We start from the raw sequence: 23,872 nt of genomic DNA, 5'->3' as shown, positions 1-23,872 counted from the left end.
AAAGTCATATCCCAGTAGCTGTGAAATACAAGTCACTACTCTGTTTTTTCATGGAGTCTGTGACTGGCCTTGAAAGATCATGCTGATGCCCATGGGTGCCATCTCTTGTCCACAGTGGTCGCTTTCTCTTGGAGCCCTACAGACATGTTATGGCATATGTAGCTTCCAGAAACCTCACCCAAGGGCAACCACCATATGCCCTGTGTATTTCATACCGCATGCAACTTGTACTGATAAGATGGGTCTGTGCCTTCTCCCCTGTTCCTGTACAACTGGCTGGTGCATCTTGGACCTGCCAACCATGTGAGTCCGGCAAAGGGCGATCTGATCGCAGGAGAGGTGCTGCAGTGTCATTCAGCAGCCAGGGTAGGAACCTTCTCTCATAGATGACTGGGTGGCTCTGCCATCTGATTTCAGAGTTGTCTGCCTTGACATGTGATATCCTGTGCCTTAGTTAAGAAGGCACTCAAGAGGCCTGAGTTCTCTCAGATAAATGGTTCAGCTTGGAGCACTGTGGCTTGATGTTCCTGGAGCTGCTAATCCTAATTAACAGCTTTTCTGAGTCCATTTTATACCACTCTAGCAGCCCAAGTGGGCTTTAAAGTGAATAGAAATGACCCCATGGAGAGCTCTCTCTGGAGATGTTGCTATGCCGACCTGCTTACAGCAACTATTAAGGCTTCGATTGCTCTCTTCCATCCTGCGGTGTTGTTATTGTCATATGGGCTCAGATGGTGCCAGAAGTGTGGCTGGGACGGATGAGGCCTGGACTCTATTATTTACCTTTTTGGAAGATGTGGAAAGAAGGGGAAAAAACAAGGAGAGAGGAGTAAAATCATGCATTATAAAGAATCAGCAACAGCACCACCAAAAAAAAAAAAACAACCTGAAAGACCTGAGATTCCTCTGACAGAAAATTAAGTCAATTTTCTCTTGTACAGTCCTCAAAAAAAACCCCAAACCAGTATCTTTCCCAAACATACTTCTTTATTGAAGGTCTGCAGGCAACAGGGCATTTCCTCTGGGTACTGGGTTTCCTCACTCAGTCTGATGGGAACGCTGGGAGCTGAGCCATGTTCTACCCCACACTTCACAGCGGGTACCTCCTGCCCCTAATGGGCTGGCAGAAGTTGTGCTGTGCTGCCAGGCAGTTGATGCCATTTCAACAAGAGGAGACAAAGACAACAAATTGGTGTGGTGTACCGGTCACTCTGGTCACTCGGACACAGGCTTGGGGTGGCAGCTCCCATCCCAACCGTGATGGGGCTGTCTCCCCTCTTACCCTGCGGTGCACTGCTTGAAACATTTTTGGCCACACTCATTCTCCTTAAATTCAATCTTCCCAAAGCCTATAAATCTGAGGCATTAAGAGGAAGACAAATTATAATGAATCTATTTTAGGAACATAAAAAGTAACGACTTAATATAACTTTCTCTTCTCCCTCCGCCCTCCCCTCCCTTCACCACTTCATGTTTTTAGCATTTTAGGAACTCTCAAAGCTTGAAGGGATATAACGTGTGCCAGAACGTGGAGGGGGGTTTTCTCTTTCCTGGCTGGTGTGAACTGTGCCTGCCAGGAGCTTCTCCCCTCAGCGGACACGGGCACCCCGGCCCCCCTCAGAAACCCGCGCCCTCCCGCGCTGCTCTTCAAATAAAAATAACGACACCTCCCGTTGGCATTCAAAACTGGGGAGAGAAAGGGAGGAAAAAAATCACGTTAGAAATACGATGATTTTATAGTTCAAGTACCGGCGGCGGCGCCGCGGACTCATGGTTTCCTCGGCGACGGGGCGGGGGGGGGGGGGGGGGGAGAACCTGTCGTGGCCTTGCTCCGCGCGTGCGCGGGAGGAGCTGCCCCGCGCCGGTCGCCTGTCGGCGACATGAGCTCTTGTCTGTGGGGAAAACCACGGGCGGCCCGGGACGGGGTGGGGAGCAGGACGAGAGCCCCAAAACGAGCCCCCGGAGAAAGATAAAGGAGAGGAAATAACATAAGGGGACGGGAGGTGGTGTGGGCTGCGGCATCTTGGAGACGGCTCAGCCCTCCTCCATGTTGTGGGTGAGGTGAGACGATGGCGGGGCCACATCCCCCTGCAAGTTTGTGAAGGACATGGGGGTGGCAGAGTAGAGGTGGAGTCGTCTTTCACGGCAGCAGGCCATCCTCAGGCAGGCTTAGTGTGATGCTTTGTCTGTTAGGATGAGTTTGTGTTTTTAATAGGAGGGAGGGGGCTTTTTCATTAGCATCAACGCTCCCTTCATCCCTCGGTAAATAGGGTGTTTAGTGGAGATTTTAGGGGAGTTTCAAGGCTGAGGGAGTGGTGGCAGCATGGTGGGGCCACAGGATGCAGGGAGGGAGGCAGCGTTTTGGGGGGAGTCGGGTGAAATACTGAGAGGCCAATTAATTTCTCTAGTGCATCAGGCATGACTAATGAATGCGTTTCTAAAAGAGCAAAGGGTAAAGTTTCACATACATGGCTCTGTGGGCCTAGGGCTGGATTCAGCAGCTGCACAGGCATGTCTGGCCTTTGCTCCTCGGTGCGGTTTGGGGGGGGGAGGCTGGGTGGCTCTTGGGGGAGGCATTCTTTAGAGCTGGCGTTGTCCTTTTGATTGTGATACCCCAGAAGTACCCAGCATTAGATGAAAAGCCAAAATAAAGTCTACCAAATATTAGTCATACCTCTTCCCCCCCCCCCCAATTTGTGGAAACATTAGGATTTTCTTTAAAATGGCAACAGACTGAGGGGACCAAGCAAGCAAGGGTTAGGGTTTCTCTTTCATTAGAAACAATTATTTTAAATGGTAGAGACTGCTTCTGAGCAGTGTTGATTTGAAGCAACTTAATGTCTTTCTTTAAAAAAAAGTAAGAAAAATCTCCCACCCACCCCAAAAATACAGACCAACATTTTTCCATGCTTTCCAACAAGATGTTCTTCTCTTGGGAAATAAAAATATTAACCAGCTCCAGTAACCTCATCAGGAGGAGGACAGGGGCACAATTTTTAGCCTTATTACAATGTGTAGATAGACAGTGGTGTTGAAGACAGATAGTCCATACAGTTGTTTATTAACTATAATAAGTAGCATCCAGAAATCTCAGTTAAGGATCAAGCCCTAGTGTGATAGTCCATGTACAAACACACAATAAGAGAGTCCCTGCCCTGAAGAGCATACAGTCTAAAAATAGTTCCTCACATGGCATAATTTGGAGGGGAGGGGTAGGAATTGGAGACAGAGAAGTGAGAAATCAACCTTTTTCCTGATTTCCTTTTATCTTCCAAACAAAAGCCATAAAACATAAATGTTGAGATTATCATTTCCAGTCCCCATCATTAGCCAGATGTCAGAACCACAGAATCATTTAGGTTGGAAAAGACCCTTAAGATCATCAAGTCCAACCATAAACCTAACATTCACAAGTCCACCACTAAACCACATTCCTATGCACCGTGTCTACAAGTCTTCTAAATACCTCCAGGGATGGTGACTCACCTGGCTAGCCGGTTCCAGTGCTTGACGACCCTTTCAGTGAAGAAATTTTTCCCAATATCCAATCTAAACCTCCCCTGTCTCAACCTGAGATCATCTCCTCTTGTCCTATCGCTTGTTACTTGGGAGAAGAGACTGACGCCCACCTTGCTACAGCCTCCTTTCAGGTAGTTGTAGAGAGTGACAAGGTCTCCCCTCAGTCTCCTTTTCTCCAGGCTAAACAACCCCAGTTCCCTCAGCTTCTAATCATAAGACTTGTGCTCTGGGCCCTTCACCAGCTCCAGTGCCCTTCTCTGGACACACTCCAGCACCTCAGTGTCTTTCTCGTAGTGAGGGGCCCAAAACTGAACACAGGATCCGAGGTGCGGCCTCACCGGTGCTGAGTACGGGGGGTACTCCCTGGTCCTGCTGGCCACACTATTTCTGACACAAGCCAGGATGCCGTTGGCCTTCTTGGCCACCTGGACACGCTGCCGGTTCATATTCAGCCGGCTGCCGACCAGCACCCCCAGGGCCTTTTCCACCAGGCAGCTTTACAGCCACCGCCCCCCCCCAGCCTGTAGCGTTGGGTGGGGTTGCTGTGACCCAAGTGCAGGACCCAGCACTGAGCCTTGTTGAACCTCATACAACTGACCTCAGCCCATCGATCCCGCCTGTCCAGATCCCTCTGTGGAGCCTTCCTGCCCTCCAGCTGGTCAACACTCCCACACAACTTGGTGTCATCTGCAAACTTACTGAGGGTGCATCAATCCCCCTGTCCAGATCCTGGATATTGAAGAGACTTGGCCCCAGTACTGAGCCCTGGGTGACACAGGAAGGAGAGAGCTTGGCAGTGAGTCACACTGCTCTTGTTGACACCATTCACCTCAAGAATATGGTCCCCAGGTGCTATTCTTCCATCTGCAGCAATGACAGAATCAGCAAGACTTCCTGAACATTTCCTAGTGGGGTGTCTTTACTCCTAGCTACCATTAACTTTTCCTCCAGGTCTTTTCAATTCATTTCAATTGTGTTTGGATCAGCCATAAGATTAACTTGTTAAGGAAGGTCTTCTTTAGCCTCCTCAGAAGCTGGATTAACCAGTCCAGGCTCTGCAGTCCCTAGCAATACCACAGCAGCTGGAGACCTTTCTGCCAGAAGTGACACTCCTCCACCTGGTGCCTCTGGATCCTTGGATGTGTTTGTCTCCAGCTTGGTGGGGGAATGTTCCATCCCTTTGGAAATGTGATTCTTTTTCCGCTGTAGTTTAGATTTGAGTTTGTTGAAACCAGGACATCTGTTCTGCAGATGAGCTTCTAGTTCACACTGCTGAATTTTCTGCTTACAGTCTGCTTGAAAGGACTTAAGACAATTAGCTTATCCAACAGGTTTCATATGGGAAGGCTGAACTTGTGGCACTGCTGGAGCAAGAGCTGCTTCCGAGCCACAGGACAAAGGTTGTATTCCTGCATGAAGTTTTCAAGGCATCTGAAACAGTACCTGTGTCCATAGGTTAGAGCAGAGCCTACACGCAGATGAGTTCATCGCCTACTTGATTGTGGAAGTTGTAGAGATGATTGTCCAGCAAGAGGTGGAACTGACCACATTCACTAACTTGGGATTCATGTTCTTCTGCTCCGGGATCAGCTATGATAGCCAGCATCTCGGGCCACCAGCAAGGAAAGCTGTCTGACAGAAGTCCTCTGTAGGCTCCGGGGGCGGGAATGTGACTTGCTCGTCCCCGGGAAGGGGAGGGAGGAGCTGGGGGAAGCCCAGCCCGATCTCGGCCTGTGGCAGGGGCGATACGCGGCTTCACCACCAGGTTTCCGGGCGGGAGGAGGCAGCGCAGCCCCCCGGGGGGCTGGCAGACGTGCCGGTGTCTCCTGCCCGGCCCGGCCCCGTGTTCTGGGGCTGTGTCCCCTGGCGTGAGCTAGTGAGACCCTGGTGAAAAGGCAAGAGCCGTCCTCATGCTGTGGTACCATAACCCACTCCAGCGTGATGGCAGAAACTACAGCATGCAGGGAAAGGCAAGTGGTTTATGCTGCTCTAGGAGGGGACCAGAGGGGCTCAGCTCCCACTGTCTTGCTGAGCAGGGCAACGCACGGCTACTGGATGTCTTTGTGCCGTGGATTCCCCGCTGATAGCAGGGAAACCTTTTTTTCAGGGAACCGGAGCTTTGCAAAGTAGTTCTAAAAAATGGCGGATTTTCTTTCTGGCTTTTCTTAGCTTTCCTTTTTTGAAATACTGTAGAAACTTAAAAACAGGATTGAATGTGTGCATGCCTTTATTTATTGAGCTATTTATGATGGGCACAGATTTCCCTAAGCCAAAAAGCCCCCTCCCTCCTCCTTCCCCAGCCTTAGTAATCAGCTTCCTTGTGCTCCAGCCCACGCTAGGCTATTTTCCTCTGTCAAATCCTCCATCATTGGTTAAATTACCTAGGTGTGTGTTGGCTTTATCTTTTTTTGGTGAAATCTTATAATCTTTCAAGTCTACTTTGCCCAAGTCTCTGTCATCCTCTTAGTTCTCCTGTACACCCTGCTTCTCTCCTGGCTGATTCTGCAAAAGGTCTAATTTCAACAAGCTGCTGCTCTCAGGGCTGAAGTCTGTGCTCTGGTGCCCATGACGATCATCTGTGTCCATCAAGGCTCCCAGGTGCTTCAGAGCTACAGTGAATTGCAGATGCTTGGACTCGTTTGCACGTGGATGTTAAATTTTCCCTTTCACCATTCATTTCTCACATATTCCTCTTCCATGTTTTGCTGCCTGTGTTCGCTGCAGCCTACCCTGCCTGCACGCCTTTTATGCCACTGTACTATTAATGAGCATATTTGAGACAGACCCCAGTTTACCATCAGGGTGCCCCCTCCCAGGCACATGCTAGCAGCTTCCTTCTGCCATGTGAAGACGTGCTTCACTCAGAGTCAGTCGTGTGAGCCAGTTTTAATCTAGGATGCTCTTTCCTTTTGGCTCCCCACAGAGATCACAGGACCCTGTTTAATCCAGCTCCCTGTCGGTGTGCAGCTGAGTCATAGGAGGTTTTTCTGTTCCTACATCTAATAGCGCTTTGCTATCAGGAGCAGAACATCAACCCGCTTGGCTGAGAGTAGGCACTGTCACCCAGCAGCTCTCCTTGTCTGGAAGTTGTTTTGATTCTTTTCTTAGACTTCTCCTTCTTTGTGTCTTTCTCTCTAAAACATTAATTTCCTCTAATTAGAGCCTCCTTAACAATTCTTTTTTCCCCTCTCCTCAGTTAATTTCCTCTAATTAGAACCTCCTTAATAATTCTTTTGCTAAATCAATTTCCTCAGTAGAACCACCCGCCATAATTTCTTTCCACCCTTTCAAAAGCTGTCGGAGTAGCTAAGCAAATTATGCTTCTGGGTAACCTTTATCTCTTACTTGGTATTTTAAAAGAAGAACTGTAACAGGTTAGACAGGCACAATTTCCCCTTCCCGAGCTATGCTGGTCTGACCCCATTAGGTTATACTTAGCTGAGGGTTGTACTATTGTATACTTAATTAGGCCCTCTAGTTGTTCCTCTGGAACCAAGGTAAGGCTGTATTTATGAATGAATTAAACACGATAATTCATTATTCAGATCAGATTTAACAGTGTCAAAATCCATCTTTAAACCAGATCAAATTGCTCTCTAAGAATATGTAAAACCTCCTGCCCGTTCGCTGTCCTGTGAACCAGCCTTTTCTAACTTTTTCTCTGCAGCCATGCCAGCTTTCTTCTTATGACAAGCCTTTTAAGGACTAATTGTTTCTAAACCATGCTGTTTTTAGAAAAGATTTTTTTTTTGTTTGTAATTTACACAGTAAGTAACTATTAATGGCACACTGCTTTTAACAGTCATGCTGTGGGCCACATCGGCAGTTGGTATAAATGGGGAGGCAGCTGATTTATACATTATGGACTTTGGGCCTGAGTTTCCTCTTCTACATGGTGCAGGTTCCTCACAGTTGAGACTGTATGATGCATTTCTCTATCCCTTTAAGATGGACCAAAAGGAACCATCTCACTGTGTCTGACCTTCCTGAAATCTACTAAGGATGACTCACTCTATTTCCTGATTTGGGGAAGGACCAAGTATTGGTGGCAACTGGGAGCAGCCATACAGTTTTAGTGAAGTCTTTTTTTATGTAATGCAAAAAAAAAAAAAAATTAAGGAAACACATTTGAGCTGCAGGAACACTCTCTCCCCACCACTGGTAGGTGCAGCACTGGTAGCTGATCATGTTCCCTTTTCTAGTACCTCTTTCTCAGGTTAGCACCTATTTCCAAGCACAGATCTGATGCTTTCAACAAGTGTCATTATAAAGGAGAGCACTGCCCTGCTATGATGCATGGTACAATAGGGCCCAGGTCATATGAGACAGACCAAAGGAAGCTACCTCACAGTGGGCTTATGAGACTGATTCTGTTCTCTGTAGCATAAGGACTTTCTCCCTTTTTTGGCTGTGCCCAATGTAAGCTGCACAGTCTGCTCCCAAGTCCTGATCACAAAGGAGAGTGTCATTGTGGGCCCTGAAGTCTGCTCCAGTAAGGCAGATGGGCCCTTCAAACTTGTGAAGTGCTTTTTACCACCATCTGATGAGAATCAGCAGCGCCTCAGTGGGTGGATGCCTTGGGTGCCACTTGGTACAACAAGTGGAGTGATCCATAAGGAATGCTCCACAGATATTCTACAGGGACCTGGTGGAAGCTTGAAGCTACTCCATTCTTGTCAGTACCATTGCCAGCTTCTGGGCAGATTCAAAGCATTTTAGCCAAGCCCAGCTACTGTGGAAAAGCTGTACTGCTGCCCTCTTTCACACTTCTTTCCATCTGACCTTTCCAAGCCTCTAGCATTCCACAAAGTTTGTTCTTGTGGAAGTGGTGCAGAAGTTGTAAGATCTACCTTATTTCCTTTGCAGTCTTAATAACTATGCAGAAAACTCCATTTGCCATCACTTCCCATGGAATTTTGGAGTAGGATTGGATGGAAAAATGAAAAGCTTTTTTTTTGACAAAATCCCTAATGTTTCAGATGGGAATAGGATGTTTTGGGGCAATCTTACAAGGAGTAAAATGCTGGTGGTGCTGGAGAGGGGGTCATTTGGGAAGGATAGATTCTCTAAAAAGATATGTTAGAAGGCTAAAAATAAGCTGTCTGGTTCTTCTCAGAAGAGATGAGAGAGCTGGGGAGAGGGAGTCACCAGGTTGGATTGTTCAGACCAACAGTCAACTACAACGGAAGAGGTGCTGTTCTCTATGCTCCTTGAGAAGCCCATCTTGCTGGTCTCCAGTCCATTCCAGCAGAGGACAAAGAATGGCTAGAGATAGAGATAGGCAATCCAGTAGACAATGTTGAAGAGCAGGAAGGCGGTGGGGAAGAAGACGCGAGAGTAGGAGTCCAGGCGGGAGATGTGAATGCGGACCCTCCCCTCACGCCACATTCCTGTCTGGCAGTCCTCAATGCAGCAGAAGAACCTCTCACATTCTTTTCCTTCCAGGCACGGGGACCCGGGGTCTTCATCCTCATCCTCCTCTATCTCTGGGGGCCAGTGCATGATGTTGTTGATGTTGATGGTGGTAAAGGATGGCATCACCTGTGCACCAGCAGGTGGCTGTAATGAGGAGCAGTAAGTGGATTAAAGGGAAAAAAAACACAAGAAAACATGTTCTAGACACCAAAATGCATCCAATTGGCAATAGATCAGTTCATAGAATAGGTGCAGTTCAATGGAGAGGGATGGCTGATCATCCTCCATCTCCACCTGGTTGTAAATCACCACTTTGGCATACTGCGGGGACTGGCAGCATCCTGCATGACTGTGAGTTTCCTCCCTGGCACCCTAGGGCATAGACTTAGTCAGCAAAGATCCCATTGCCCTGATTCCCCATCTCTGCCCCTAGTAGTGCAGAAACAGGACCTGTTTGGTTTCAGTTGTGCTAGCCTCTTCCCTCATTCCCCTGAGCTCTGCTGTTTCTTGAAGACACAGCACATAGTCCAGATGTGTTTTCTGGTTGCTGTTGGTTGCTGGAGAAAAGCTGGGGAAAGGCTGTGTGTGACTCATAACCTCTTGACCCATGAGAAGAGGCATATCATCAGCTTCATGGAAGAGGTCTCCACTTGTGCTGGGAAATTAGGCTGGCACAAAGGAGGCTCACAGAAGAGATCTGTCTTTTTTGGTTTCAGTTCTGTCCCAGTTCAGAGGCCTCTTTCACCTGATGTGTCAGAAGTACCTGCCATGAGCTTGGGCAGGTCTCAAGAGGATGCTGACCACTATGGGTTGGTTCACTGTTCCCACACTCAGGAAGTCATCTGATGGACAGACCACAAAAGAAAGTAGGTTTCTGCATCTCTGTGACCTAAGATATCTCTGAAATCCTCAGAGATCAAACTGGTACAGGGGTAAGAACCTGGGTGTGGCTCACCTGTCCTAAAGTGGACATTTACGTTTGGTCATGTGAGTCATCTTAAAATGTACTGTGTACTGATAAACTCTCCAGCAATTCTGAAGAAGGCACAGAGTGCCTGGCTCTGACAGGGACCTTATTGTTTTATGGGAGCCTCAGCTGCTTTTTGTGGTTGTGTCTCACCTTTCAGGTTCTCAGACCGAGCACACAGAGTGGTCTGAGAACCTTATGAACACAATATGGGTCAGGCACTAAACCACGTCAGCAGTTTCCAATGCAGGCTCAGGAGGGATATTTCTAAATAGCTTGGGGTTCTAACAGCATCCACCTGTGCTGGCCCCTTTGACCTACCAGCCTGGCTTTCCTGTTGTGCTCAAGTGGTTTCTTGTTTCCCACCAGGTAGTTGAGTGTAGCGTACTCCATGAGAGCTGCAAAGACGAAGATGAAGCACACAGAGACAAAGAGGTCCATGGCTGTGATGTAGGAAACACGGGGAAGGTGCTTGCGGGAGATGGTACTTAGGGTGGTCATCGTTAGCACAGTTGTGATACCTAAAAGAGAAAAGGGCTGTTTTAAGTAATGAAGAGGAGCACTTCTACATGCATCCAGCCCCCAAAACAAACATCCCCATTTCCCCTTTCCTGCTGGAGAGAGATTCCTCTGGTTGTCTGGTCCCATTTTCGCTCTGCTCAGCCATACTCAGGTGTTGACAACTCTGACAATGTTCTGTGGAAAAAGAGCTGTTCAAAATTCGGGTGTCAGGCTATCAATGTGGACTGGTAAAGGACTGGGGAGCTTGGACTCTGCTTAAGGCTGTACACAAGAACAACTGCTTAGATGATGAGGAGAGTCCAAAGGAACTAAGATGCAATAACACTGGATGGATGGCTTTGGGCAGGCAATGGGCGAGTTGGGATTCAGTCAGTGATGTCTGGCTGAGTCAGAAATAAGCATGGCAGTGTCTCGGATGACATAGAACTGCTCTTTCTGTCTGATATGAACCAGAGCTGGAACACAAAGGCCTCTGTTCTTGTTCTCCCTTTGTCTTTGAGCATTTGCTCCCAGGATGAATTCAGCCCAATGCAAAGCTCATCATAGAATCACGGAATCATACAGTAGTTTAGGTTGGAAGGAACCTTTAAAGGTCACCTAGTTCAAACTCTCCTGCAATAAGCAGGGACATCTTCAACTAGATCAGGTTGCTCAGAGCTCTGTCTAACCTGACCATGAATGTTTCTGGGGATGGGGCATCTACCACCTCCCTGGGAGGTTAAAGTGTTTCGCCACCCTCATCATAAAACATTTTTTCCTTATATCTAGTCTGAATCTACCCTGTTCTAATTTAAAACCACTACCCCTTGTCTTATCACTACAGGCACTACTAAAAATTCTGTTGTCATCTTTCTTATAAGCCCCCTTTAAGTATTGAAAGGCCCCAACAAGGTCTCCCTGGACTCTTTTCTTCTCCAGGCTAAAAACCCCAACTCTCTCAGCCTCTCCTCATAGGAGAGGTGTTCCATCCCTCTGATAATTTTTGTGGCCCTCCTCTGGATCTGCTCCAACAGGTCCATGTCTTTCCCATACTGAGGACTCCAGAGCTGGACACAGCACTGCAGGTGGGGTCTCACCAGAGCGGAGCAGAGGAGGAGAATCCCCTCCCTCGACCTGCTGGCCACACTTCTCTTGATGCAGCCCAGAATACGGTCGACTTTCTGGGCTGCGAACGCCCATTGCTGCCTCGTGTTCAGCTCTTCATCCACCAGTACCCCCAAGTCCCTTTCCACAGGGCTGGTCTCAATCCCTTCCTCCCTCAGCCTACACTGATACCAGGGGTTGCTCTGACCCAGGTGCAGGATCTTGTGCTTGGCCTTGTTGAACCTCACGAGGTTCACATGGGCCCGCTTCTTGAGCTTGTCCAGGTCCCTCTGGATGGCATCCTGTCCCTCAGGCGTGTCAACCGCACCACTCAGCTTGGTGTCATCTGCAAAATTGCTGAGGGTGCACTCTATCCCACTGCCTGTGTCGTTGATGAAGATATTAAACAGTACTGGTCCCAGTACAGACCCCTGAGGGATACCACTCGTCACTGATCTCCATCTGGACATTGAGCCGTTGATCACTACTCTCTGGGTGCGACCATCCAGCCAATTCCTCATCCATCAAATCCATTTCTCTCCAATTTAGAGAGAAGGATGTTGTGGGGGACCATGTCAAAGACCTTATAGAAGTCCAGATAGATGAGTGTAGCTCTTCCCTTGTCCACTGAGGTAGTCACTCCATCATAGAAGGCCACTAGGTTGGTCAGGCAAGCCTTGCCCTTGGTGAAGCCATGCTGGCTGTCTCGAATCACCTCCCTGTCCTCCATGTGCCTTAGCATAGCTTCCAGGAGGATCTGTTCCATGATCTTCCCAGGCAGAGGTGAGGCTGACAGGTCAGTAGTTCCCAGGGTCCTCCTTTCTAGCTTTTTTTAAAATGGGTGCAATGTTTCCCTAAAGTTTTCTCTAATTCTTACCCATAAGCTTTCAACTTGCTTGTGGCTATTCTTCAGAGACAGTTCTTCACACTCTATCCATTTCTTGACATAGAGGGCAAGTGGCTAGGAGATGATAAGGAATCTCTTTCGACTTGAATGGAGTTTGGAATTGTTTTTGCAGCAGCAGTAATGCTCACAGACCTGTTTCCAGAGATTAAGTATCAGGAGCAAACAAAGGATCAGCTGCAAGAGTTGGTATCATGATCTCATCCAGTTCTTTTTAGTATGTGGAGAAGAAGAAGGAACTCCACCTGTTCTTCCTTCTCTAGCATTCATCTGAATCCCCCCTTTCCTGGGGTCACCCCAATGGCTCTGGGTGGGAGCAAGACAAGAGATTTTAATATTTTCCTGCTGTATTTGCATTAGCAGATGTGATGTGATTTCCCATATATTTGAAATGGCAATGGAACTAGTCCGGTTTCCACCTCCCTAATGTAGGCTGGCAGGCTTGAAATGTACTGAAGATCATTTGTATTAAGTACAACAGGGGCTGTGGAGAGAATACATTACTCTTGATGTGCTGAGGTCCCTTACCACAGAGAAGGGCCCCCCTCCTGGGGAAACTTGCCTTTGTTTTCTGAGACAGCCACCATAGTGGTGTCAGCCGTGCAGAAATTTTGCCTCTTGCTCTTCATTCCTTTCCCAGCCACAGACTGTGGTGTACCCTCACCTCCACTGGAATCGACACCCCATTCCTCCTCCTGCTGTCTCCATGAGCACCAAAGAAATTGATTTTGATAGGGAGGTGGGGAGAGATGGTCAGAATGGATGGGCTCTGAATAGCCCTACCTGATGCTGATGGCCCCTCTATTCTGCTCTTTCTCCCTGCAGAGGCCTGCAGGCAGGGCTGGGAACACTACCTCCAATTAAAGGGAAAGTCAGTGGTGCTGATGAGAAGGACAGTGCTGAGAAGCAGAGCTTTCTGCAAAATGCAGATACAGCCACAGTGCATTAAAGATTTGTAAAGACTTCTCTAGCACCTATCAGAGCAGTATTCAATCAACATAAGCTTTTTCCTGCCTCAAAGAGCTACTGCAGTATGCTGAGAAAATCTAAATACGCAGAGCTGTTTCCACATCCTGGACTCCCACTGTGGTGTGACTGACAGAGAAAGGCTGTACATACAGGGCTTCCACATCCCACCGGAGCTTGGGACCCTGTGGACGCAGCTGAGGAACTTCGCTCATTACCATACAACCTTCATGTCACTGGTCCTTGAAAAGTCATGAGGAAATGCAGAATACATGCATGTGACAGGAGCCCTTTGGCCAACATTTCAATGGCACAGCTCACCCCTTCTCTCTCCCTTTTGGTGCATGAGAATACCACATTGTCAACTTGGAAAAGGCTGTGTTTAGGTCTCAGGTCAAGTATGAGAGTGTTGTACTATCCTGAAATAATCTGGTAGTCCAAGCCAGCACAGCTGGACATTTGGTTGAACTTGAGGATAGTATTACAAACAGAAGGATGGAGGAGTGGACTATCTTCCAGTAAGCTGAATAATGCCAGAAAATGGCAAAGTGCTTTAGGAGATTTTTTACTCCAACACTGCCAGTCTGCTAGCCTTGCAGTGTTCAACAAGCATTAGACATACAACAACCTGTCTCTTACCCAGAGATGTCCTGGCTGGTGTAGAGTCTCTCTTGATCCAGAAGGAAACCCAGGAAAGAACAACAGTCAGGATGCAGGGAATGTAGGTCTGAATGGCAAAATAACCCATACGTCTACTTAGGTCAAAAGAAACTGTCATCACCATGTACTCCCCTACAAAACAAAAGCATCAGACATTGGAATCATAAGATGTGGCTCCCTAAAACACAAAAATCAGCAAAGTTTCAGGATTTGGAGTGTTTCTGGTGAGGTTTTCTTGTTGTTTTATGTGCCTGGCTGGCTGGTTTTGTGGCTGGCTTTGTGGCTGCTGAGACTGTTAGCCTCATGGACAGCTGTGTGGCTGGCTGAGTAGGTTTGGTGACTCACTGGCATTGTCGCTGGCTTGCTGGTTTTGTGGCTAGTGGACTCTGTGGCTACCTGGCTGGCTCTCTAGCTGTCTGACTTAATGCCTTTGTGACTAATTTAAGAGCTGACTTTGTGATTGCCCAACTGTCAGTCTGCCTCATTGGCTATGTGGCCAGTCTAGGAAAGTTTCAGGGAAGAAGCTACAGAGAGTATTAATCTTCAGCTGATTGTTGAAAGGATTTCTTTTCTATAGAAGCTATTTATCTGTAACAGGCTACATGGCCTGTCTTGCTAACTAACTACCTGAGCTGTGACAAAGAAGGTGTCCTTCAATCACTTTCATCGGGACTCTGGTTCTGCCCCTGGAAAAGGCATGTGGTGCTGTACATCCTAATTGCTCATTTGGCAACTTACAGCTGAGTTTCTTCCTCTTTTTCAGCAGCTCCTAGTGAGTATTGGAAGAAAGCCACCCGACAGCTCTAGGGTTAAGATGGAGCTTGCAAGCAATTACCAAAAAAGAGAATTACAAATGTCAGGCAGCCACTGGTGCATTCCAGACACTTTCACTGCACCACTTCTTGTTCTGGTTTGCGCTGCCCTTAGAGGCTGGCTGTCGGTGTTGGCAAGAGCAGCTTTCTGCAGAGTGGGAAAAACACTACTCGAACTTGCTGCTTCAGAGGGCTTAAAAATATTAGCTCATCCCACCTGCAGGAATCCAGAGGCTTTCCTCAGTTGTCTGTAGGAAGGAAAGGGGATGTAAGCTATTACGAGGAGAAGCTCAAGGTCCTCCATTCCCTGGTTTCTTCACACATGCAGCCTTGTTCCTGTCTCTTAAAGCATAATGCAGATGTTCATCTGCCCCACACAACTTTACAGAAAGAAGACCGAGACCTGCGAATTCTGATTTCCCCACCCCTGTTACAATTACAAGAATCACCCAGGGATCACATAGTATGCACATACTGCAGCAAGAGGGGATCTGAGCTACGTCTCCTCTCCCTCCTGACCTTCAGTTAGGGATAGCTTCATTCACATCAGCATGGTCACCCCACAGTTCACATATGTCAGTGGTTCTGGCCTACCCCTGCTTCAGCTTCCCCTCACCCTTCATCTCCATCACTCTGTTCTCTCTAGCAAAGGTCCATCCTTTCATTCTCATGTTTCTCTAACTGTGCTGTTGTGACCTTTCCCCACCACTGTGGAGCTGTCTGATGACTCCTTTGCCTCCCACAAGGTCTCCAGTACACTGGTGTTTCTGTGGGCTGTCTCCCTTTGCCTCACCTGCCCCAGTCCTGAGAACTTCTGAGGTGTTCCTCAGCCCTGTGAAGTCAAACTGGTAGAGCCTCCAGGTGCGCTGGTCAGAGACCTCAATGGAGTAGCGCCTCCAGCGATAGACAATCTCCTCACGTGGGTAGCCATCTGGGAAAAGGGGCAAGGACATCCATGAAAGAATACATCATGTGCCTCTGCCTCAATCACCACCCTGACTGCAAAATCACTGGCATCTCACTGTAGTTGTTTTGTAAACATGAAGCTTTCAGGCAGTTATTTCTGATGCCTTTTTTTAGATTCCCTTAGGCATCCCCACATGCAATGGGAGTAGGAACAACATCTCCCCTTGTGGGCCACTTCAAATCCTACGGATGGGAAAAGCAATACTAGAAACAGAGCCTTTCTAATGACTGCACTGGTGGGAATGAGACTTGGTTTGGTGTAAGAGGACTCCCCCAGCTTGAAATCTTTAAGAGTTTTAGCTTCCTGGGGTAGCATGGAGCCTTCACTGCTCCTTATGACTACCTTCCCTTCCCAGGCATGAGTACACCAGGAATACAAAACTGCCAGCATGGGAGGTAGCATGGCTGTGGCTGCTCTGACTATCTCTATACCTCTCACCCTGGTAGCTGATCTGTGTATGGAAAAGAAGGAGTGCATTCTCCATGGAGAAGGAGACCTGGCTCTGGCAGGCTGGAGCATGGCTTCTCCTGGCTCTGGCTTTCTTGACAAACAAGCCTACTGTGAAGCAGGGACCTTGACACCTACGAGATAGTTCCTCAGAGGAAGGAAGGAACAAGAGCTTGGCAGCTAACTAAAAGTGTGTCTCTAATTATCAAGCATGTATAGCATGTACTGTTAATTAGCAAAGAACGAAGGATGGTGGGAGACGAGGGGATGGTAGCTCCTCAGCATGCTGCTTCCCTCTGAAGCATCTCAGAGCCACGTGAGCTGCATCTCTTCAGTAGCAGGGGAAGCAGGAGAGACAAACCTGAGTTAAGATGACTAAATCAGATTTCCAGCCAACGCATGAGGACAGGAACCTCTTGGTGCAGAAAGGCTCCCTGCAAAATTACCAGTGGAGGTGTGCCAGCATCAGCAGCCTTCACTGCTGATGGGAATGGACAAGTGGGGACTGAGAGGGGAGGTTTGAGTACCCCTCCTTTGTGATGGCCTTGGGTGCAGAAAATGGGCCTGTCTCTGGGCTGAGGTCTAGAAAGCCAAGCTGTACCCTCTGAGAGTGGGAGAAGGGGGAAGATGCAAGGCAGAATCACCCAAATTAAGGAGAAACTCAGAGCTGCTGTGAATCTGGCCCTGAAGACCTCTGCTAGCTCAGGAGTGGGAGGATGCTTCAGGTATGACAGGCCCAGGAACAGAATCATAGAGATTAGGTGAAAATGTAGCTAAAAGGGAGGATGGTCTCCCCAGAAGAATTTTACTCTACTGAGGTTTCTCTACTTGCCTTCTAAAACTATTTTAAAATTATGTATACTCACAACTGGAAAAAACCAAAGGGCAGGAGTGAGTGTCCATTGGGAAATTCTGCAGCTGGAGCAGACATTCAGCCTCAATCGTCAGCCTGAGAGAGGAAGAGAGAGAGAGAGGAAGACTGAGATTTTGTGTTGGTGAAGGTGGTTTGATTCCAACACAACAATGTGACAGAGGGATTCTCGCTTCCTCGAGAGAGAAACACTAATTTGTTGCAGATCAGTCTGTTTGCAGGAACATTTCAAAACAGCAGAAAAATGAAACATACGTTTGGATATTTTCAAAGTGAGAAAACCCATCTAATTTTCACATTCAGAAAGCCTTTTTGTTTAGTGAGCTTTTCAGATTCATTTATGGGAGTGAGAATTTATGGGAACAAAAGCCAAATGTTTATTGTCAGAATGAAATAGTTGGACTGACCAATATAAACTTTTAAAGGATTTTGGTTTAGGAAACCATTTGTAGTTTTGACTTTTTTCTAGGTATGATATGGAAAAACATTTTGATTTTTTGGAAGCCTTCATCCTGGGAAGAAGCAGCCCATTCTGCAACAAGCACTGCATGTGTACTGCCATCAGCACTGGGAGGCATCTCCGCTACTTTGTCCCAGGACACCTGGAAACCTTCTCTGCTTTGACCAGCTCCTTCTTCCCTCACCTCAGCAGCTGGCTACAGTGCCTGCTGTATGTACCTGAGCGTGTAGAGCACTTTTCCATCATTCCAGATGCGGAGGAGCTGATTAGGAGTGGTTATCCAGTGGGAATCAGCCCGCTTGGAGTTCCTAAAAAAGGTATCTGGGATCCAGATGCGGCTCACCATGTTGGTGTTCAGCGTGAGGGCCTTCAAGGTGCTGTTGAAACGGAGACGCCGGTCATACCATGTCTGAGCAAAGAAGATATCAATGGTGTATTCCTGTGAAAGAGAATATGTCTTTCTGAGACAGATTCAGGCAAAGCAGAGCCCTGTCCTCTGGTCTGCAGGCCACCGTTTGAGAGTGACAGCTAGAATATTTTAAGTCTGGGAGCAAGTATTGGTGACCACTGGCACCCTTCCAGTCTCATGTTTAGCTCGGGGTTCGGACATCCATGGCACACTTAGGAAGAGCCAAAGACTGTGTGTTGACAGTGGATTGAGCCATAGCATGTTTTGCCTGGCCCATGTCTGGAAAGCCAAGACAATACGAACAAGGGTTTGGGCTTGCTATTGACAGACAACTCAAGCCAAACACTCCTTTTAAGCACAGGCAGGAAAGGGCGGTGTGAACGTTGGAGGAATCCAGACCCAAGTTCAGCTACACCTTTCAAACAGAGGCAAGGAAAGCTGCCTACCAGCTTACCAGAGAAGGCAAACAGACAGCTCTTTCTGTTACTTATTAGGATACAACCCAGCAGTGGTCCATACACCTAATTTGTACATATAGCAATAGCAGTGCTGTGCATAAACCTAGTGAGAATCCATCCCTTGCTGCAGGACTTACACTGTAAATGGTTTATATGAAAAAGTGGGGCACTGTGGCTTCCTGGGCAGATATCCCTTGCTGAAGATGAGAAAAGGAAGCTGAGGCAGGGGCTGCTGTGAACCCAGCTCTTGGTGCAACCAGTTCAAAATCTTGAGTCTTTTGCAGACCGAAACATAGTTTCAACCATAATGAGGACCTTTGGTTTTAGTGAGGCAACTCCTACCTGGATTGGATTGGCAGTAGTCCACATCATTAGCCCACTGTTCTGCTGCTTGCTGCTGCAAACCAATTTGCTCGTTACCCTCTTTTTCAGCCTGCCTGAGAAAGTGCTAATTAGTGCCACGCAGGAGCATGTCTGGCACTCAGTGGCTGTCTGAACCAGACCCCCAAATCCAGTTCCACCAGCCCAAATTAAAGGCTGTTGCCTGCTCCTGACAGTGCCTGCTTGACATAGACTTTGGTCCCTTTCACTCCTGTTAAACCCCCATGACCATGGAGGCCTTGTCTCCCTCTCTCCTGTGGGCAGAGGTGAACAACGTCTGACTTTGCCATCTCTCCCTGTTATTCTCCTCCTCCTTCTATTGATTTATCTCAGTGGAATTTTTATGACTGCAGCACATCCTCCCTCCGCTGCCCTCGCTGCTGGTTCAGAGCCGACTTCTCAAACCATGCTGTTAAAATAGATGCGGTGCTCTTAGTGCGCTCTCTTGGACAGCATGTCCTGCTGGGGGCAGGCAGAGCAGGGCAGCACACAACTCCCCGCCTGATTTTCCTCGCCCTCGCTCCACTGTCAGCCAACCGGTGATGAGTGATCGGTACCAAAAACGTCCCTTGCATAGGAATGAGACCATGAGAAAAGAACATTGGCCATCAGGCAGTCAGGTCACTCTCTGGGCTGATCCTTCACCCTGGTTAGACACAGGGATGAGCAAAGGTGACAGGGATGAGGTACTAACATAGCTCTAAATGGGGACAGATGCAGCACTTTCAAAGTGATGGCATTGCCTCTACAGTTCGTGAGGAGACACAGAGCTAGGATAGCAGCAGCCCTCAAAGCCAAGCACACAAGCATGGCCACTGCCTGAAAAGAGGAGGTGGGGAGAGCCCATTCCAGCATCTGAATGCTCTAGATCGCACTGGGTACTGCTTGGACATAGGGTATGTGGTGATGAAGGGATGGATCAGGTTGTGAAACAGTGAAATGGACCCCACAGACAAGCAAAGAGGCACTGGCACAGCAGGGACGAGATGGGGTAATGTCAGCCCAAAAAATGTCGTATGTGGGGACGGCTGACTTTATTCTGCTTGGGACCATTTTCTTTTCCTTGCCAGCTGTTGGGACCAAAATAACACAACATTTGACATACTCCTCCCTACCCCTGCAAATCCTGTTTGAGCCATATGAGCTTATATTGCTCCTCCTAAGCAATATCTCTGGTGTAGGAGAAAGCAACCAAAAATACAATGATAAATCTATATTAGATTCCAGTATCAGTTTCTGTCTCCTAACTGGAGTCACTTGTGAGATTTCACTTCTGGACTGGCTGCTCAGGTTTCATGTCCTGCTGTAAAGTTCAGCATTCAGGTCTGGGATAACCAGTGCTAACATTTCAGGAGAAGGGAGGGTCAGCCATCGCAGGGGTTTAGTATTTGTTGTCAAGTCCAGATTTTCAGAAGGAATCAGCATTAAAGAGCTCCTCTTGTGCCATTCATAGCCAGCCTTTGCAAAAGGCATAGTGCACAAGTCATTCAGCTCTTCTGAAAAATCTGAGTTGTTATCGTCACTGTCCTGTGGTTTGATCTAATTTCAGTGGCTATTATTAGCACAGCTATTCACGAGGAGGAACTTACTAGCTGAGCTGGCTCCCTTGCCTCTAGGTGGGGAACCCATTGGGAAATGTTGGCATTTACAAATGTATCTTCATTGAGAATTATCTGCAGCAAGATTTATACAAAAATGCTCTGGACTTCGGGAGCACTTTTACCCTTCGGATTCTCTCCCGCACCCTGCTGCAGGGGAGTGAATGAGCAGCTGTGTGCTGCTTAGTTGTAGGCCAAGGTTAAACCACACCAGTTCCTGCCGATGTTAGTACCTGTTCCCATCAGGTGCGGTTTGCATTGATGCTGAGGAACCTTGCAGGACTGCGGCTCTGCACTCGTCAGCTGTGGGACAGCGCTCAGGCCTTTCTCTGAGCATTAATCAGATCCCACTTAGCTGTAGACACCTGATCAAGGTGATTAAAACAGGAGGTGTTTGACAACGGCTTCCCTGAAATCACTGGAGAGGGGTAGGCACTTCTGGAAGGAGATCTCAATATGAAGCAGCCCAAGTTGTCTGCTGGAAGTGCCTCACACTCCTACCAACCTTAGAAGAGCCTAGGCTGATTGAGGCGGAATAGCTGAAGCTTGGCATAAGGAGCTCAGCCCCTAAAACTTACAGCAGTGCTGTTTCTTGAACTCCTGCACCCCTGTAGTTTCTCTCTGTCCCTGATTCATTCTCAAGCATCAGAAAGAGATTTCTCAATACCTCAATTTACCCATGTGGAAAAAGGTTATTGTAAAATACGCCTCCAACATTACTGTACCATCTGCTATGCAGCACATGGAGGTTATTAACTTCTCTGTAAAAGCACGGGCTTTTTTAGTGTTTTCAACAGAAGGAGCTAGCGAAATAAGAGGAATCGCTCTAACACTTAGGTCACACCATTTGGATCACACGTGGGGTAGCACACATATGTTGGCAAGCATGCAATATTACATCAAACTTCAGTCATAAAATAATAAATCAAGCTATCTGTAAGGCAAACACTGAGGACTGCCTACCCTAAATACTATCACGTGAGTGTACGATTATGTGCGGAAGAATGGCGAGGAGGTAGGTGATGGAGGTCAGTACAGCTATTTCCCAGCTTCTTTATAATAAATCCCTCTATGCTTTGTTAAGGCAGTGGAGATATCTACTTCACATTGTAGCATATTGTTGATTATGTTGTCCTCGGCTGGGTTTTCCCCTCACACACTTTCCCTGTATGTGTCCATCTGCAAGGCTGTTCACTAGCCATCACATCACCTGGATTTATTGCACATGCTCATTCTCACATAAAAACTTCATGAGCCCACACCCCTTGTTCCTCGCCACGGGCCGTCGCTCCGCGGTGCCTTGGGCCTCCCTGCTTGCTCTTTACCTTGCTCAGGGGATTGTTGGGGAACCCCTGCTGGGATGCCGAGATAATAAAAGCCTTTTGATCAACTTTGCATGTATTGTATTGGTGAGTCTGACAGACACATTGGTGTGTCACCACAGGCAGAGGCCAGCCCAGTGTCTCCGCCTTGGCCTGAGAGTGAGTTTATCCGATGCTGAGGAATGCCCTGCAGAGTTGCTGCTGCTAGCTCTGTGGGCTCGTGTCCAACTCAGCCCTTCAGCATGTCCCTGCTGGCCCTTGGTCACTGTCACCACCTGGCACTGATCAGTCCTTGTTTTCCTCAGGTGGGCAGCACAGATGCTGGTAAAAACCCAGATCCAGAAAATGGTAAAATCTGAAAACATTTAATGGAAAAAAAAAAAAGTGTCCTGTAAAAGAGCATTTTGGGGAAATAAAGGGATGTGGAGTTGACAAGAATACTTAATCTTGGAAGAAAAAAATAACAAAAAAAAGATTTTACTGCGCTCTCAAACCCTTTCATTTTTAAAAACATAGTTCAAGTGAAAACCTATGGAATTTCAAAGAAAGGCCCCAAATTTTCAATCCAAAAGAAAATAAACAGGTTCTGAAATCAGCCTGTGCCCAGCACAAGAGAACTGGGAGCTGGTCAGTGTTCTCACTGGTGCTGCCCTAAGCCCTGCTCCTTGGGTTGTCCCAGTCCCAGCTGCTCTACCCGGCTTCATGGCCCTGCAGCACCTCCCTGCTTCCAGCCGGGTGTCCTGATAGCAAGGCCATCCAGCCTGGCCCCCCGTTAGCTCCTCCCGGTGCCTCCTCTCGCACCTCTGTGTGCATGTGCATACACATGGGGAATGAGCCTGTATTTCCAGTTGGATTTTGGTCCAGAAACTCTAATCTAGACTAAATTCCATGCTGGGTTCAGAGCAGATATGAGTTAGAGCTACCCAATTTCAGACTAACACCTTAAACTCACAGGGTTAGCATGACACAACTTGAAATTAACAGCTTGTATATTCAGGTTACCTTATACACTAAAAAACCACAGCTGTGCGCTGCCAGGAGATCCTTTTCAAATGGCTCAAAGCAAGTTTGTGCGTGCAGTTCAGCTGATCCCCTCTCAAGGGTGCATCAGTAGGGCACAGAGGAGTTGGTTCCCCGTGGTTCCCCTGTATCCGTCTATGAGCATTCTCTGTGTTAAGAGCTCACCTTTCTGACAAATGCCAAAGAGAGAAGCAAAGCCATGAGATGAAGATGTCATAGATGTCTTCCTAAATTAGGATAAAATTAAGGATTTAATGGTGTTTTTTTCAAGTTTCCTTGTATTTACCAGCAACGAGAAAACTTCCAATAGATGAGACAAAGACCTGGAAACAGGTTCCTCCATTTTCCTCTTCTGGAGAGATAGTTTGGAAAAATCCTAAATAACAGTGGGGCTGAGGGATTGATATCCTAGCTGGTCTCATTCTAGCTTTTATTGTTCTGGTATTTGTTTTTATTCATACAGCCCCCTTCCCTCTGCACCTCCAAGCAAATCCCTCGCTACAGTACAATAAAGCAGGCTGCTTTCCTGGGAAGCACGGCAAGCATTTCAGGTGGGCTGATGTGAATCTGATGGGTCCACGCTATCAAATCAGAGCTAAGCAAAGCAAGTATTACAGGCAAACTCGCTGGGATGCTGCAATTCAGGAAATTCTCAGGAGTCACTGGAGGAGACCTGGGAATGGGGTGTATTTCTTTCAAGGGCGGGTAGGCTGCTCTGTGCAGTCTGAGGCAAGCCAGGAACCCTCTCCTCCAGTCTCCCTCTTCTGCAAAGCAGAGGTCAGCCCCAGCATCCCCCCTGCAGACAGAACTGCATTCAGCAACTCCACACCCCCACAGCCCTGCACATGTGAGCGTTTTCCTCTCTACAACATGCCATGCATTCCTTCCAGCCTGCAAACATCTCTGGTGAAACCTGGGCTGCTGCCAGCAGCTGGCTCCATGTCCCAAAGAACATGCTTAATAATAGCAAAAAGTCTGGAGACCCTCTCCAGACTAAATAAAATAACTTTTTATTTTAGAATAATCTTCAAATCTGAGGCACAGCATCTTGTCCCCACAGCTTGCAGGCAAGGAACGTGCTTCTAGCATGA

General features: G+C 47.8%; 1 protein-coding gene across 2 annotated transcripts in view; it reads right to left on the bottom strand.

Annotated features, from left to right (window-relative positions):
• Window positions 1-6,219: 6,219 nt before the first annotated feature.
• The window catches only part of LOC104367619 (gamma-aminobutyric acid receptor subunit gamma-4), a 38,994-nt gene continuing 21,341 nt past the window's right edge, over window positions 6,220-23,872 (bottom strand). Inside the window, exons 4-9 of one of the 2 annotated variants that reach the window (XM_042807344.1) lie at window positions 17,812-18,032; window positions 17,129-17,211; window positions 15,642-15,779; window positions 14,016-14,168; window positions 10,223-10,422; window positions 6,220-9,078 (exon numbers count right to left, since the gene is read on the bottom strand). In XM_042807344.1, the coding sequence (XP_042663278.1) occupies window positions 8,785-9,078; window positions 10,223-10,422; window positions 14,016-14,168; window positions 15,642-15,779; window positions 17,129-17,211; window positions 17,812-18,032 (1,089 nt within the window). In that variant the 3' untranslated portion in view covers window positions 6,220-8,784. The remainder of the gene's footprint in view (window positions 9,079-10,222; window positions 10,423-14,015; window positions 14,169-15,641; window positions 15,780-17,128; window positions 17,212-17,811; window positions 18,033-23,872) is intronic. The other variant, XM_042807345.1, reaches the window with a different exon arrangement.

This window comes from Tyto alba, unplaced genomic scaffold (genome assembly GCF_018691265.1).
Source record: "Tyto alba isolate M040663 unplaced genomic scaffold, T.alba_DEE_v4.0 Super-Scaffold_5, whole genome shotgun sequence".
Lineage (NCBI taxonomy): Eukaryota > Metazoa > Chordata > Aves > Strigiformes > Tytonidae > Tyto > Tyto alba.
This window is presented reverse-complemented; position numbering and strand designations above follow the sequence as displayed.